Source organism: Chanodichthys erythropterus, chromosome 14 (genome assembly GCF_024489055.1).
Source record: "Chanodichthys erythropterus isolate Z2021 chromosome 14, ASM2448905v1, whole genome shotgun sequence".
Classification (NCBI taxonomy): Eukaryota; Metazoa; Chordata; class Actinopteri; order Cypriniformes; family Xenocyprididae; genus Chanodichthys; species Chanodichthys erythropterus.
The window spans coordinates 21,821,301-21,838,357 of NC_090234.1; the positions used below are offsets into that span (position 1 = coordinate 21,821,301).

The window sequence follows — 17,057 nt, forward strand, 5'->3', positions numbered from 1 at the left end:
AAACATTTCTTATTATTATCAATGTTAAAAACAGTTGTGCTGCTTAAGGGGTTAGTTCACCCAAAAATGAAAATTCTGTCATCATTTACTCACCCTCATGTCATTCCAAACCTGTAAGACTTTCGTTGATCTTTAGAACACAAATTAAGATATTTTTGATGAAATCTGAGAGCTTTCTGTCCCTCCATAGACAGCTACGCAACTGACACTTTGATGCTTCAAAAAGTTCATGAAAAGATTGTACAACTAATCCATATGAATTGAGTGATTTAGTCCAAATTTTCTGAAGAGACTCGATAGCTTTATATGATGAACAGGTTCAATTTAGGCTTCTATTCACATATAAACTTTGATCATAAACGAACATATACAGAAGCTCAACTGAACCTGCTTCAGGCACGAGAACAAACCTCTTGCGCATGTTCAAACGTGCTGCGTAACATGAGAATGAACCTCATTGGTTCTTGCACACTTCAACCAAACATGCTTGAGCTTCCGTTTACCACAACTGATGTGTGTGTTGATGAATGTTTATATATGAATAACAGCCTAAATTAAAGGTACAATATGTAAAATTTTTGCAGTAAAATATCCAAAAACCACTAGGCTAGTGTTATATATTTTGTCGAGCTGATTACTAACAATATCTCTAATGTTTTCAACTACTTGTAAATCATGAGAAAATTCCCATTCTAAACAGTGACACGGGGCAGTGCAGTCGCCTGTCAATGACGCAGTTACCTTTGTTACCGCCTTTACTGACATAGAAACCACATGACAACAGTGCCGTGGACAAATGCGGAAGTAGTGTCTAGCGTCCAGCAAACCAGTAGCTTGCTTCAAGCAGTTCCTTATTTACTTCTTGCACGTTTTATGCTGGATTGTGTTACTTATTTATGGAACATAATTACTGTTTACCATCTGCCGCTGGTTCTGTCGACAAGGACAGCTCCCGTAAACTCATGACCGGAAAAGCGGAAGCGGCGCCGGCGACTGTGTCAAAATAAAAGTCCCGCTGCTCGTGAGGCATGTGTTGATCAATCGCTTCAGCTCCTCGTTCAGGTCCCGCAACACTCTGTCCTGCTCTGCTTCATACTACAGTAACGTTAATAATAGCATCCACGAACATGAGTTCTTCCAGACTCCAATCCCTATTCTTTTGCACCGTCCGTTGAGATGGAGACCACATGTCCCAAGTTTCCGCTCTAAAACTTGGCGTCATCAAACTACGCCTTTGTTTTGAATAGGCTTCTAGCGACCTCTAGCGGAAAAAAATATCACAAATTGTACCTTTAAATCTGTTCATCATATAAAGCGATCATCACTCTTCAGAACATTTGGACTAAGTGGCTTAATTCATATGGATTAGTTTTTCGATCTCTTTATGAACTTTTTGAAGCGTCAAAGTGGTAGTTGGATAGCTGTCAATGGAGGGACAGAAATCGCTCAGATTTCAGCAAAAAGATCTTCATTTGTTTTCCGAAGATGAATGAAGGTCTTTGGAAGGACATGAGGGTGAGTAATTAATGACAGAATTTTAATTTTTGGGTGAACTAACCCTTTAATATTTTTGTGATATATTTTATTTAGGATTCTTTGATGAATAGAAAGTCTTTTTGTAACATTATAAATGTCTTTACTGTCTCTTTTGATAAATTTAATGCATTCTTGCAGAATAAATGTATTCATTTCTTTCAAAAAAAGAAAAAAAATATCTCACTGACCCCAAACTTTTAAACTACATTGGAGGGACATTCTAATTCGAGAGAACTTTTAATTGACAAAAATCTGTTGTGCAAGATGAGTCATAAAGATTTTTGTGCGTTTTGGTGTGACTATAAATTTGGGTATCTCTGTTAAAAGTTAATTTTGTAAAGCGCACTAGCTTATACGTAGATTGCCTCAAAGCTAAGACAGATCAATTTAAAGCCACAAAAATCCAATTTTTAATTTTAATTCTAAAATCTTTTTAATTTCCAAACCTCATATTAAAAGAGCAAAGTACATCAGGAATACGGTTATCGCTTTAAACAAAAAGAGGTTATCCCCTCTCAAAAAATAGTCTAAATCACAGCATGCTTAAGTCAGCATAATTAAATGAATGGAAAGTGTATCTCAGCATTGCTAGTGGCACTTATGCAGCACATGGAAAAAGGCATCTGAATCCTGTTGCGCATTACTGCCGTGTTAAACGTGAAATAGCAAGCTTGTTTTTCGTACTGTACTGTAGCATGCATTTCTGAGAATCATATTTACATGGGTCCACGTAACATGGGTCCATCACATATGGGCATGCTGAGCTAAGGGGTCAGAGATTGTTGACATGGATGTTTGGGGGAGGGTGTAACATGCTTGTTATATTTTGGTTGCAGCTATAAAATGGCTGGCGCTGATCCAGCGACTCTATATGAACTTGGTTTACATCCAAAGTGCCCACACCATGGGAACATTGCTTTCTTATTGCATGGTTTATGTGCGTTTGATGCTCGTTATGAATTCCAGGCTGAAAATGCAAACCGTGCTCCCTAAATGACTTTCATCATGTATGCGAGTGTCCACTGAGGTCCAACTCAGAAGGCAAGCGAGGATGGCGTCTTCAATTGCTGTTTCTGTGCTGTTCATCCTCTCACTGGAGATATTGTGGTTGGCTACTTGATGTGCATGGCAGTGTTATTTTAGTATAATTGATATACTATTATAGTTTGTGTTAACATTTTGATTTTAGATTTTATTTTTATCTTTTCTGCTTTCACTTTATTTCTTTAAAGTTTCACAAATTTTGTTGTCTTTTTTATATAAATATGTCTATAGTTTTATTAATTTAATTAGTTTTGGTTATTTTAATACTTTAAAGGGGACCTATAATGCCCCTTTTATAAGATGTAATATAAGTCTCTGGTGTCCCTGGAATGTGTCTGTGAAGTTTCAGCTCAAAAACCCCCACAGATCATTTATTATAGCTTGTCAAATTTGCCCCTATTTGGGGGTGAGTAAAAACATGCCATTTATTTTGTGTCCCTTTAAATTCAAATGAGCTGCTGCTCCCGGCCCCCTTTCCCAAAGGGGGTGGAGCTTTAACAGCTCGTGGTTCAGTTGCTCAACAACAACAAAGCTGGAGAATCTCACGCAGCTAAATGTCAGATATTGTCAGTAACGGTGTTTAGCCTTACATTGTTACATACATATAGTAAAATGCCATTTATTGATGGCAAAGCTGAAATTTCAGCATTTTCATCACATTATTAAGGTCTGCACTGCACTGTTAAGGAAGTATTCATTTCTCTTTTTTTTCTTCTTTTTTTAAGCTTTTTCACATTTTTTTTTTTTTTGTAAATGTCAACCTCAAAGTCAGTTTATACATTTTCACTGTGTTCAAACAGCAAACTAAAGTCCAAAAGCCCTCAGGTCAAGAACCCATTTCAGTGTACATGGCAGGGGATACCCTCAAGCTTCAACCTTCTGTTCCATTATGAAATCATTTATCTCCCCCATTGGCCTCTTACTGCTTTTCTCTTCAGCACATTTCATGCCTTCATCTTGATTGGTCTGGTTTTTATCAGCATTTGCATGTTGATTTGCATCTTTCTCTTGCACCCGAGCTTTATGCTTCGAAACCATACAGTGCGTTTGAAATAGTGCCCGGTCCTTTGTACAGTAGCGAGCTCAGTGCAATGGCACAGCTGTTAATTGGCAAACCCATCGAGAAACTTCCAGTGGAGGGTCAGGGCTGCGTGTTTTTACAGGCTCTCTCCCCCCTCCCTTGCTGCTCTCCGGCCCCCATCTGGTCACAGGTAGCAGATGTTTTTTATCTCGCCTGTTTCTGCACATATTCTACTCTGTGATTTACAGCAGCCCACTTAGAATCACTAGAGCAAATTAAATCAAGGTTCCTTGTGTGAATTGAGGATATTTAATTAGTCACAACTTCTGACCTCTTTGCTAAAACTCGTTCCTACCCAGCCTGCAAATTAATAGGCCAAAAGCGAAGTGTTCCAAACCATCTGTCTTTTTTTTGTTTTGTTTTTCATCTCTATTATTACTATTTAGCACATATTAGTATTATAATAAAGTATATAAAATAGTAAAGTAATACAAATATTAAATAAAACTGGAAGCATATGAAGAAACCCTAAATAAATAAAAATAAATAAATAAATGTAAACATCAAAACTATCTTATATTTAGCTTCTTCAAAGTAGCCATACTTTTGCCACAGTTTGTCTTTTTAAAAATAATATTGAATTTATTTTATTTTAATAATTTAAAACAAATATTTATCTTTTTTCATAAACTATACATCATAAACTAAACTATAAAACATTAAAAAAATATATTTTGTGAAGAAATTCACACTTTATATTTATAAGCCAGTGTTATTTTAGTATCGAGACAATACTATTATATTATTTTAAATTCGTTTTTATTTTTATATTTTCCACTTTCATTTTAATTTAAATTAAATTTTAGAATTTTTGTTGTGTATGTTTGTAATTTTATTATTTTTTTAAAATATGCATATGTAGCTTTTATTTTATTTATTTTTTTCCAGTTTTAGTTATTTTAGTAACTCAAGTGAAATTAAATGAAAATAAGAAATTTTACCTTGGCAATTAGCTGAAATAAAGTAAATTTAAGTTTTTTATATATATTTTATTTTATTTTAGTTAATGTTTATTTTATTTCAAGTAACAAAAAAAGTTTTTTTTTTTTAATTCGTTTTAGTTGACTAGAATAACCCTGCTTCAAGCATTTAAGCAAAAGTCTAAATCAGCACATTTTTAAGATAACAAGAAACAAATTCAGTCCAAAATATTGGATGGTAGTGATGATCAACTACTTTTTCTGTCATTAGTCCTCATTAAGTATATCTCCTAACCACATTTGAACAGATACACAAAGGAAATACAAAATGTAGAACTATGACTGTAACAAAATACATGTTCTTGTATCACATCCCATCTTAGGTATGAAAGCAAGGCAGAAAAGTCTCTGAACGCCTACAACCTTCAAAGGAAGAGGGCAACGGAGGGAGGTGGCCAGTGCGGAGAGGGCAAGAAGCAGATGAGCGCCGAGTCTTCATTGAACAAAGCTCAAGGCGTGAAGCGCAAGGCCCCCCTCGCCAAGCAGCAGGCCCTGGACAAACTCTTCTCCTCTCAGCCCTCGAGTAAAAGGAGCCTTGCCAAGCTCTCCAAACCCCTCCCGTTCAGTATTGCAACCCTCAAGCAGAGTCTTAACCTCCTCTCCTACCAGAACAGCTCAAGTGCGCAGGGCCTCAGGCTTGTAAACCGCTTGGCTTCTCATGGTGCCTGGGTCGTTTTATGCGGCAGAAAACTCATGTTGTTGAACCCGTTTCGAGTGGAGGAGGCCTTGCTGTTTAAAAGACTTCTGAAGAATAATATACTTCCAACAGTGAGGCTGCAGACCCCTATACTGCTGACAGATGGGTAGCCCGTCTCATTTTCTCACCTAATGATGATATTCTCAATGTGTACAAACCGTAAATGTAAAAAATATTCATGTACAATATTAAAAATGAATGGTTATAGTAGTCCTATTTAAATTTGGAAGTACTATATACGTTTAGTAGCTGTATTAATCCTCACTATTCTGAATACTTAATAGAATCGCTGATATTTATATTTGCGTATTAACATACACTTCCTTTCCCAGGTCGCTTGGTGGGCCAGAGTACATGGATGTTCTCCTGAACATGGAGAAAGACAGTGCCTGCTTTAATGGAGACGTCTACTTCACTGATCCTAGGCTTGTGGCAAATGGTTTTGAGATTAGGATGATTCCAGGTAACACTCAAAGAATAAATATTTAACGTATGCAGGGCCTAAAATTAACACTCGCTAAGCTGCAAATGCGAGTAAAAATCAGTCGGCAGTTGACCGGTAATATTTTTATGAATTCTAACAATGCAATGTTGTGAGAACATGAACGTAAACAAACGTGAATGGGAGAGTTAAGCCTTGGCGTTTTACATATTCAAGCGCAAGAAGATGCGATGCAAAGTCAGTTCGTTGCGCCAGAAAGCTGTGTCTCAGACAGTGCGCAAATACTGAATTGAGCTCTCTTTCACGTGTTCTTGCGCTTGATCCCAAAAAAATCACAAAAATATGTCAAAAATGTCGGTAAACAGTAAACATTCGGTTATGGCTTTAAGTGAACCTAAACAGTAGAGAAACCAGTATCTGGCTCCATGAATTAAGTGACAGCTATGGAGTCAAATTAATGCCTTAAAGTTTTGCACAAAAATAAAGTTTTGTAAAACACAAAAAAGAATTGAGCTATAAAAAAATGTTTTGCAAACAAAAATAATAAATTGCAAAATAAAATAAAGTAGTGCAACAATAAAAATATAATCAATTACAAAAATCAATGACAGCTGTAATCCTATTTTATCTTTGCCACATATTTTTTATGCTCAAACCTACTAAATCATTTGCAACGCTCATTTTATTCTGCGTTTCAGTCAAGCGTGCGCTCACGATACCGGTTTTCTTTTGCGCTGCACTTTTCTGTGCGGATCTCTTTATGGCACTGGTTTGACGTGGGGGTGGAGTCAAGAAACGGGGGCACGCCCCCGCGAAACACGTCATCGGCAGGAGACGCAGATCGCAACAGAACAGGGCAGCGTTTCCCAAAAGCATCATAAGCTTTTGGAAACCAATGGAGCTACGATCAACTTAGGCTTACGATGCTTTTGGGAAACGCTACCCAGATCAGATCAAGCATAGAGACAGAGCGCATTTATTATAATCTGAAAACCACGCCCACCGGGGGAAAAACAATCCAACAGTCTCCATTGACTTTGTATTGCGTGAGGCTGCCTTCTTGTCTTTTCTGACTCATTACAATAAACAGAACAATGCCTAAAAGCTGCTGTGTGACAAGGTGTACAGTTAACAAGCTAAAAAAAAAAACAGAAATACGTTTTTATAAACAGTCGACCCCAAAAGACGAATGTTTAAGGACACAAAAGTGGATACAGGCAGTGAGACAGAGCGCAACGGGTCATATTACTATAAGAAATGCATTGGAGGGGGTCGTAATCGGTGACAACATATGCTAAACAAACCAACAAAAACAAACCATGCATTATTTTTCACCATGTCAAAGAATTATTTCACCTGTCGCCGATTACGTTCCCTTCCAATGTATTTCGCGGGGGCGTGCCCCCGTTTCTTGACTCCACCCCCACGTCAAACCAGTGCCATAAAGAGATCCGCACAGAACAGTGCAGCGCAAAAGAAAACCGGTATCGTGAGCGCACACTTGACTGAAACGCAGAATAAAATGAGCGTTACAAATGATTTTGTAGGTTTGAGCATGAAAAATATGTGGCAAAGATAAAATAGGATTACAGCTGTCATTGATTTTTGTAATTGATTATATATTTTTTTCCGCTCAATATTTTATTTTCCTTTGCAATTCTTTATTTTTGTTTGCAAAACATTTTTTTATAGCTCAATTCTTTTTTGTGTTTTGCAAAACTTTATTTTTGTGCAAAACTTTAAGGCATTAATTTGACTCCATAGACAGCAGCCTAATATTTCTGCTGCTCTCTGTGTTTTTAATGTTAATCAAACAACAAAGGAAAGAAAAAAATCATTCACTGCTCTTGACTGAATAACTTTTGTAACTTTAATAAGGATTATTCTATGTTTAATTTATACATTGAAGACTATGCAATGTTATTTTACATTTGATTACTTTATTCAGTGTCTCTACCTGAAAACTACTGTTACTTGTCTTTAAAATTTATATTAGCTATAGTAGTTTTAGCTATGGTATTGAAAGTGGTATAGAGAACTGTGGATTTTCACTGGTTATAAATTTATAACCAGCCATTGGCAGGTGTGGCAAAAAGTTATTTTAAGGCCCTGTATGTATGCATGTTTGTGTGTTATATTCTGTTGAATTAGTTTAATTCACACTTACTTTTTTAAAGGTGCCTTAGAACTTTTTTTAAAAAGATGTGATATAAGTCTAAGGTGTCCCCTGAATGTGTCTGTGAAGTTTCAGCTCAAAATACCCCATAGATTTTTTTAAATTCACTTTTTTTAACTGCCTATTTTGGGGCATCATTAGAAATGAGCCGATTCAGGGCTACTGGCCCTTTAATTCTCCTGCTCTCCTGCTCTCTGCCCAAGGAGCTCGCGCTTGCCTTGAACAGTGCATAAACAAAGTTTACACAGCTAATATAACCCTCAAATGGATCTTTACAATGTGTTCGTCATGCATGCGTCGGATTATGTGAGTATTGTATATATTGTTATATTGTTTACATTTGATTCTGAATGAGTTTGAGGCTGTGCTCTGTGGCTAACAGTTAATGCTACACTGTTGGAGAGATTTATAAAGAATGAAGTTGTTTATGCATTATACAGACTGCAAGTGTTTAAAAATGAAAATAACGACAGTCTTGTCTCCGTGAATACAGTAAGAAACGATGGTAACTTTAACCACATTTAACAGTACATTAGCAACATGCTAACAAAACATTTAGAAAGACAATTTCCAAATATCACTAAAAATATCATGTTATCATGGATCATGTCAGTTATTATTGCTCCATCTGCCATTTTTTGCTATTGTCCTTGCTTGCTTACCTAGTCTGATGATTCACCTGTGCAGATCCAGACGTTCTGCCCTTGTCTAATGCCTTTCATAAGGTTGGGAACATGGGCTGACATATGCAAATATTGGGGGTGTACATATTAATGATCCCGACTATATAAGAAGGAGGAAACAATGGAGTTTGAGACTCACTGTATGTCATTTCCATGTACTGAACTCTTGTTATTTGACTATGCCAAGATAAATTCAATTTTTTCATTCGAGGGCACCTTTAAATGGCATAGTTCACCCAAAAATGAAAATTCATAATTTACTACTACCTCTGTTGAACCAAACCCTTTTAGTGACCATTGACTTCCTCTCCATAAACAAAAAAGACCCCACAAAAATGTCAGCATTTACTACTACTACTTCTAAACACAACAGAACATATTTTGAAGAATGCTGGTAACCAAACTGTTTTGGTGATGTCCCTCGTGTGCCCCCGCTCACATAAAGTACTATAGTCTAGAAGACTTCGAATAAATAAATGAATGGACTGTCAATGTACGTCATTCAGCCAATCAAATAAGTGGAGCGAAACTATATAAATATAACCCTAAAGAATCATAATCATTTGAAATAATGATGTTTGATTTGATTTGGGTACTTTGGAGCCTGTCACCAAATTTTAAACAATTGTCTGCATTTCACTTTTCCATTACATATGCATCCCTGGACATTTTCCTGACTGCAACATGCATACGCCCTCATTTTAAACGGATTGAACTACTTCTTTATAAGCATTGGAAAATATCATTCAACATTCAGTATATGATGATAATGTTTAATTTGTAGTTTTTAATAACTTTTTAATATCCATGCTATTACCTTAGAGACGTTAATTCTCGCTGTGCCGAGTGATGAAGTCATTGTTTATACAAATTGCTTAAGTGGAAAGTGCTTTGTCAGCACTTCTTTTTTCCCTACACAGACCAGTGTGGGCACACGTATAATATGAAATTGTTTTAAAAAGACAGGGCTTGATTCTAAGGGACCGGTCCACTTCCTGTATGACTCAGCCTCAGGTTTTTAAGATGGTCATTAAGTGCATTCGCTTGAATTCGCTGGCCTCTTTCTCTCCTCATGCTCATCATGTGCTGTGGAGTGGGAGAGATTCAAAAATACTTCTACACATGGTTTGTTTTGTTTTTTTTTTTCTTTGCCAGGTTTCTCTTGAGAAAATGTGCCTTTATTAATTCAAGGGTCATGCTGTTTAAAGGTCTCTAGGATTGTCCAATTTGATTTAACAAAGGTTGGACCCACTGGACATCATTAATGCCACAGTTCACAAATTGTTTTGAAATGTCAAATATAACGGCTTGAATAACAGGATTACAGTCAATTATTTCTGACAGAATTGCTTGTGTCTGATTAGTGAAGAATGTGTTTGCTTTAAATGTTTTCTTGTGCATTCTTTAGGTGCCTTCAATTTTCCAATATTATAAAAACAACTCTTGTTAGATTAATAGAGGGGCTTCTAGTGTCTAGTGTCACTGTACTCAGACTGGCAATGAAGTATGGATCATGTGTGCTTCATCAGGCATATTCATTACCTCACTTTTAGAAAACAATGTTTTAAAAAAAATGTGATTAGTTTAACCACCAACTTTGTGTATTTGTAAGTAAGCAATGAGGTCAGAGAAGCTGCTTGATGGCAATTTTCAAAATATAACACCGGATCAAGTGCCTTATTGATTTCATACAGTGCTTACTTAATTCCTAAAATATTAGTTTTTAGTGTTTTATTTATTTAGCAGTACTGAGTTATAGACAGATTTTGAAAGTAACATTAATATACAGCAGTTATGCTGCTCAATATTTTCATGGAAACTGTGGTACTTTTATAAGGATTCTTTGATTAATAGAAAGTTCAAAAGAACAATGTTTATTTGAAATATAAATCTGTTGTAACATTATGTCTTTCACTTGATCATTTTAATGCATTCGTGCTGAATCAAAGTAAATTAACAGCAGTGTGTATATAAGAAAATGAACTAATTTATATGCTCAAATGCACGTGCTCTATTGTTACAGCGGCATGCGCTCAGCGCTCTTCAAACATTTTTCTCTTAAATGGTTACTTTTTTCATACTGTATACTTTTAAGTTAGGATATAATTAACTTTGGACAATCCTAGAAACCTTTAAACAGCGTGACCCTTGAATTAGTGGGGTTGGTTAAGATATAAAGTCAAGCAGAAACAAAATATCTAATATCTGACACACAAATAAAAACAAATTGGCAGATAACTGATATAGTTGTGATATGTAAACTTTTTCGGGTTTAGAACCAGCTTATTCTGTAGTATTGTCCTCTCTCTAAGGAGGCCGCCATCTTAGTCCTCATTTGACCTTATTTTGCCTGTTGTTATGAAATCCCACTCAGTCTGTTCCTGTAAGTGTTGTGTTGGCACTGGTAAGGGTCATCATGGTTGATGCTGGCTCGCTGCCTGAGCTTTTGCCAGCACGGTGGATTTGGACTAGAGTGTGGTGCTGTGGAGGAAAATTGCCCTTTACAAAAGGGAATAGTTTCGGAGCCAATTTCCAGGGATTTGGCAAAAACATGTACCAGATTTCTAGCCCTTTCAAAACCCCAAAGTAATAAACTTTGGTGCATAACTCGCCCTGCACAGTTTGTGCTACAAATAAGAATGATACCTGAAAATTTTCGTCTTGGTTATATTTGCAAACTATAAATAATAGATAATAAAATAGCAGCAAAAAAAAATTTAAAAATCCTGTTTTACATTGAAGGATGGACCCGAGACATATGTAAGGAACAGAATATCATACATACCTGCAGTGTTGTTTCTTACTGTTAAAATTAAAACTTAAAAAAACTTTTAGTTAAGTAAAATAAAGTTTATGAAAAACTTCAAATGAAAATAGAAATGTTGCCTTGTCAGCTGAAGTAAAGTAAGTTTCAGTACTTTAAATAAAATAATTACAGTTACTAAAAGTAAACCTATACATTATTAAATGAAAGCTAAATAGAAACTAAAACTATTGAACATTTTAAAAAAAGCACAAATTGTTAAAACAAAATTTAAAAAATATTAATAAATACTATAATGGTATATAAATAACTAAAGTAACACTGATGTGAAAGTGGGCTCCTTTGACATGCCACAGTAAGAAACCACTTAGCAACCACATATTACATTAAAAAATGTTGGGTAAAAATCAAAATGGACACCCAGCAATTGGGTTGTTCTAACCCAGCGGTTGGGTTAAATGTTTGCCCACCCTGCTGGATAGTTTATTTAACTCAACTATTTAAAAATTACTGTATTGCTTGCTTAAAATGAACCCACAGTATGTTGGAAATTAACATTAATAATTAACATTATTAATATGTTTAAGAAATGAACATTTATTAATAAGTTTAATGAATAATAGTTCAACTATAAACATTTATTAAATTGCTAATTAATAAATGTTTACCTTTTGATTATTATTGTTGCCTTTAGTAATTATGTATCTGATTTTTAATTTCCAACCTATTTTGGGTTCTATAATATAGTACTTTTTAAACAATAGTTGGGTTAAATAAAACTGCCCAGGTTGGGCCATCATTTAACCCAGTGGCTGGATTAAAACAACCCAGTCCCTGGGTTTGTCCATTTTCAACCCAAACTGGGTTGTTTTTAACCTAGCATTTTGTTAGTGTAGGGTTGTCAAATGTACCGGTACCAGTCGGTACTAAAAAATAAAGAAAAGTTGTTGGTACCAGCATTTCTGCAGAAGTACAGAGTACCAGATATTTTCGGTACCTGCTGATAGACGCTGTTTTCAAATGCTTTCGTTCGTGTTTGAGCATTCTCTGAGCATCAAAGGTTTCTATTTACAGTGTATCACAAGCATTGAGCATTGTAGCCAATCACAATCATATCTGTGATTACCTAAACAGGACAAAGTACTTTATTCAACAGTTTTTGCTCTGATACCGAAATTGGTACCAAGAACCTACCACATAGCAGTGCCATGGTGAAATAACTAACAGAAAATATAAAAAATCTAGAACTTGCAACAGAATGAATGAAGTTCTAACATGATCATACATTTACTGTCACGTTTAAAATGAATTTATTAACACTTAATCAGTGTAGCTTTTGGGGTGTCTATTCAGTGTGTACTGTATTAATATAATTTTCAAAGCATGGCAGATCAAGCGTCTCTGTTTAAAGTGCATAGGGAAGGAGAAAATGTTTAGTCTGTGCTTCCTTGATGTCCTTTCCATACATTTCACCTCTTCATTGAGATGCGTCTAGGGAAAAGCAATCATCTTTAAATCATCTGTTGAAAACCTCCTCCACCTTGGTTTTCCTTTCCAGCCCACAAAGACATGGTAATAGTGTAATTTGGTGCGGTGCCCACCTGACTTGGTTTCCAACCAGTGTGTAAATCACAATATTTATTTATTATTTTTTTCCTGGAGAACGTTGTACTTGGAGTTTATTAATCCTTCCTTGTTGCTTATCTTGGAAAGGTTCCTCGTCTTCTGAGAGGCATGTTGAAGTGATGGGCATGGCCGACTGCATGCCTTTCTTCGGGATAGGAGACCTGAGGGAGATTCTGCAGGCTATAAAGGTCCGGGATGCAAAAACTGTGGAGCAATGTAGACCTCTCAAAGTCGCAAACTACCTAGAGGTGAGAAATGCTCCTTGGAACATACTTTTTAATGACCCATTTACCATCACAGTATCAACATATGAGCACATTTGGAGAGTTTAGTAATATTAGATTACACTGTAAACAAAAAAAAAAAGATTTTTTTTGAAATTTTAAAGATCACAAGTAAGAAAATACTACTTAAAGGATTAGTTTACCCAAAAATGAAAATTAGGCCTTCGTTAATCTTCAGAACACAAATTAAGATATTTTAGTTGAAATCCAATGGCTCAGTGAGGCCTCCATAGGGAGCAATGACATTTCCTCTCTCAATATCCATAATGGTACTAAAAACATATTTAAATTGGTTCATGTGAGTACATTGGTTCAATATTAATATTATAAAGCGACGAGAATATTTTTGGAGCGCCAAAAAACAAAATAATGACTTATTTAGTGATGGCCAATTTTAAAACACTGCTTCAGGAAGCATCGGAGCATTATGAATCAGTGTATCGAATCTGCTGTTTGGAGCGCCAAAGTCGCTTGATTTCAGCTGTTGGCAGTTTGACACGTGATCTGAATCATGATTCGACACACTGATTCATTTATGCTTCGAAGCAGTGTTTTGAAATCGGCCATCACTAAATAAGTCTTTTTTATGGTTTTTTTGTGCACCAAAAATATTCTTGTCGCTTTATAATATTAATATTGAGCCACTGTACTCACATGAAATGATTTAAATATGTTTTTAGTACCTTTATGGATCTTGATAGAGGAAATGTCATTGCTCCCTATGGAGGCCTCACTGAGCCATCCGATTTCAACTAAAATATCTTACTTTGTGTTCTGAAGATTAATGAAGGTTTTACCTGTGTGGAACGACATGAGGGTGACATAAATGACAGAATTTTCATTTTTGGGTGAACTAACCCTTTAAACATTTCACATTTAATTTATTGTTACTTGCAAATAATTGTGAAATTACTAGCAATTTCTAAGAGAATTTTTTTTTTTCTAGACCAAAATGTTTTAGTAACACTTTTTTTAAATTATTCTTTTAACTAGTTACTTATTAGCTTGCATATTACTAGAATGTTGTCTGTTTATTAAAACTTATTAAGCACATATTAATGCCTTATTTTGCATGACCTTATTCTACATTCTTAATCATACCCAATACCTAAAGTTAACTACTACCTTACAAACTAAAAAGGCAGTAAATTAGGAGTTTATTGAGGGAAAAGTCATAGTTAATCGTGAATATGTGTTCCCCATACTAAACTGTTACCAATGTTTTTTCTTTATATGATCTTTTTAGCAGATTTTTTGCATTATAAACTTTCTCCCACTTTTTCTTTCAGAGCGAGGCTGTGAGACTAGCTAGACAGTTACCTCTAAACCTCTCCAGAGCTGATGTTACAAACACGCTTTGTCGAATGAAACAGGAACTTGAAGAAGAAAGTCAGGTCTGCATTCACGGACGACCATTTTTTCACGACCTGGTTAGCATTCCTGAAACTGAGCAGGAAGCTTTGCAAATCATGTCTAGTTCTTGCTAAGGATTTCAAGGACTTCATTATAAGACAATCCCTTCATTATAATTGTTACACACTAACATTTACTGTACCATATAGAGGTATGAAAGTTGTCATTTGGAATAATAAATGTTTTTCTAGATGAATTATTGTTCATTCATGATTTGAGGTATAATTTCTCATCAAACTGGGTTCTGAGTGTTTAATCAAGATGCATATGTATTAATTATGTGGGTTCAGCCCAGAAAGTCATACATGATCTATGAACACAAATCACTGTCGATTCCAGTGTTGGAGGTAACGCAAGTAATGCAAGTTATGTAATCAGATTACTTTTTCCAAGTAACTAGTAAAGCAATTTCTTTTAAATTTACAACAAAATATTTGAGTTACTGGGCAGTCGTGGCCTAATGGTTAGAGAGTCAGGTTGCGAGTTTGAGTCTCAATACCGGCAGGAAACGACTGAGGTGCCCTTGAGCACCGAACCCCCAATCGTTCCCCTGGCGCGACAGCAGAATGGCTGCCAACTGCTCCGAGTGTGTGTGTGTGTGTGTGTGTGTGTGCACTAACGTGGATGGGTTAAATGCATAGGACAAATTCCAAGTGCTGCCATACTTGGCCTTCACATGTCACTTTCACTTACTTTGTTTAAATAAGTATGGCAAGTTGCTTTGTTTTCCCATTTATTGACTGACAGCTCTCCTGTCCCCATGTTGAGAGAAATCAGGAGTAAAGATGCAGAGGCGTTGTGTGTTTGTAGTTCTAGACTAAATGTAAGCAGGCATTTACTCCTCTCGCTTGCACAAAAACATATTCAGTATTCCTCAAAATGAATAAAAGCAGTGAAATGCAAACTCAGAATATTACATAAACCTGCAATAATTCAATATGTTAAATTACGCAAATATCCTTACTGTATTTTGTCTCACTTTATGAACCAATGTCTTTGCTGCTGACCTGCGAAGTCGTGATTTTGCATTTCCTTCAGCCTAAAGTCTTATTGGTTTCACTTTAGGTGTGAAAGGACCTTTATAATTACCAAAATTGCTTTTGTTGTTGTTGTTGTAGTTATTAAAAAACACAGAAAAAGTGACGTAACGTTACTTTAAAAAGTAACAAAGTAATGCAATTAGTTACTTTATTTTTAAGGAGTTACTTTTAAAAGTAATTTTCCACAACATTGGCCGATTCTAATACAAAATCTCAAGTATTATTTTTAATGACACCATATGCAAATAAAATAGCAAGCCACAGTAATTATAATGCATTATATAGCTGCTTCAGATTTGACAGCCCTGGGTCATGAATGATGTTACTTTTTATGAACGATTTTATGAGGGCAAAGCTATGAATTTTTGAATATGAGTTATAGCACATTAAGATTTTAAAACGTTTTTGTCGTAATGTTAGCTAATATATTTTGCTTTTCTGTCTTAATTTAATGTGGGAAAATTGTTTTGGCATTACTGGTAATGAAGGAAAGGTCAAGCACCCAACTTTAAAAGTTTGCCTTGTTGACTTCTGATTAGAAAAGAAAACAAGCCAGAACTACTGACCCCACAGCAGATGCCAGTGAACCACAAAATTGAATGCAGTGTGGTTGTAAATTCACTCCCCCCCAAAAATCAGCACCTTAAATGTTGATCATGAAAGCCGGCACTAGGGGCCCATAAAGCCAAAAGAGATGGGCTCTGGGGTTTGCCGAAAAGTGTGCAGTCGCAGTCAGGGACCTCCAATTACCAGCTGAAAATAAGGCTCAGATGCTGTGAAGTTTTAACAGTTGCTCCCCTGTAGACACATGGTTTGTAGTTTTTCAGTGTTTGATCAGTTCCACGAACTGCATTTTAACCTCTGGGGACCCAGCAATTCATTTTTGTCCTCTATAGAGGACATGAGTCCACAATTTTAAGCCTTAAAGAGGAAATTCTGGGTTCTTCCGATATATTAAAATGTTTTATCAGGGTTTCCACAAATATATTAAGCAGTACAACAATGTTTTCAACATTGATAATAATGAAATGTTTCTTGAGCAGTGAATCAGCATTTTAGAACGATTTCTGAAGGATCATGTGACACTGAAGACTGGAGTAATGGTTGCTTTGCCATCACAGACATTTTAAAATATTAAATGCAGCATCAGAAGCTTCTTTAAAAATCTTTAAATAAAACCCCACATTTTTTTAAATGGTATTGTATTTGATTTTCCAATTGTTTCTTGTGAAAAAAAAAAAATCTACAGAAAACTTTAGGAGGGGAACTGGAGCTTTCAAGCTTCAAAAAA

At 35.6% G+C, this 17,057-nt stretch overlaps 1 protein-coding gene across 2 annotated transcripts in view; it reads left to right on the forward strand.

Moving 5' to 3' along the window:
* Positions 1 to 14,862, forward strand: part of pms1 (PMS1 homolog 1, mismatch repair system component) — a 35,030-nt gene extending 20,168 nt beyond the window's left edge. For both annotated transcript variants that reach the window (XM_067409544.1, XM_067409545.1), the window contains 4 exons: positions 4,965 to 5,444; positions 5,671 to 5,801; positions 13,117 to 13,277; positions 14,603 to 14,862. In XM_067409544.1, coding sequence (XP_067265645.1) covers positions 4,965 to 5,444; positions 5,671 to 5,801; positions 13,117 to 13,277; positions 14,603 to 14,800 — 970 coding nt within the window. In that variant the 3' untranslated portion in view covers positions 14,801 to 14,862. The remainder of the gene's footprint in view (positions 1 to 4,964; positions 5,445 to 5,670; positions 5,802 to 13,116; positions 13,278 to 14,602) is intronic.
* The last annotated feature ends 2,195 nt before the right edge of the window (positions 14,863 to 17,057 follow it).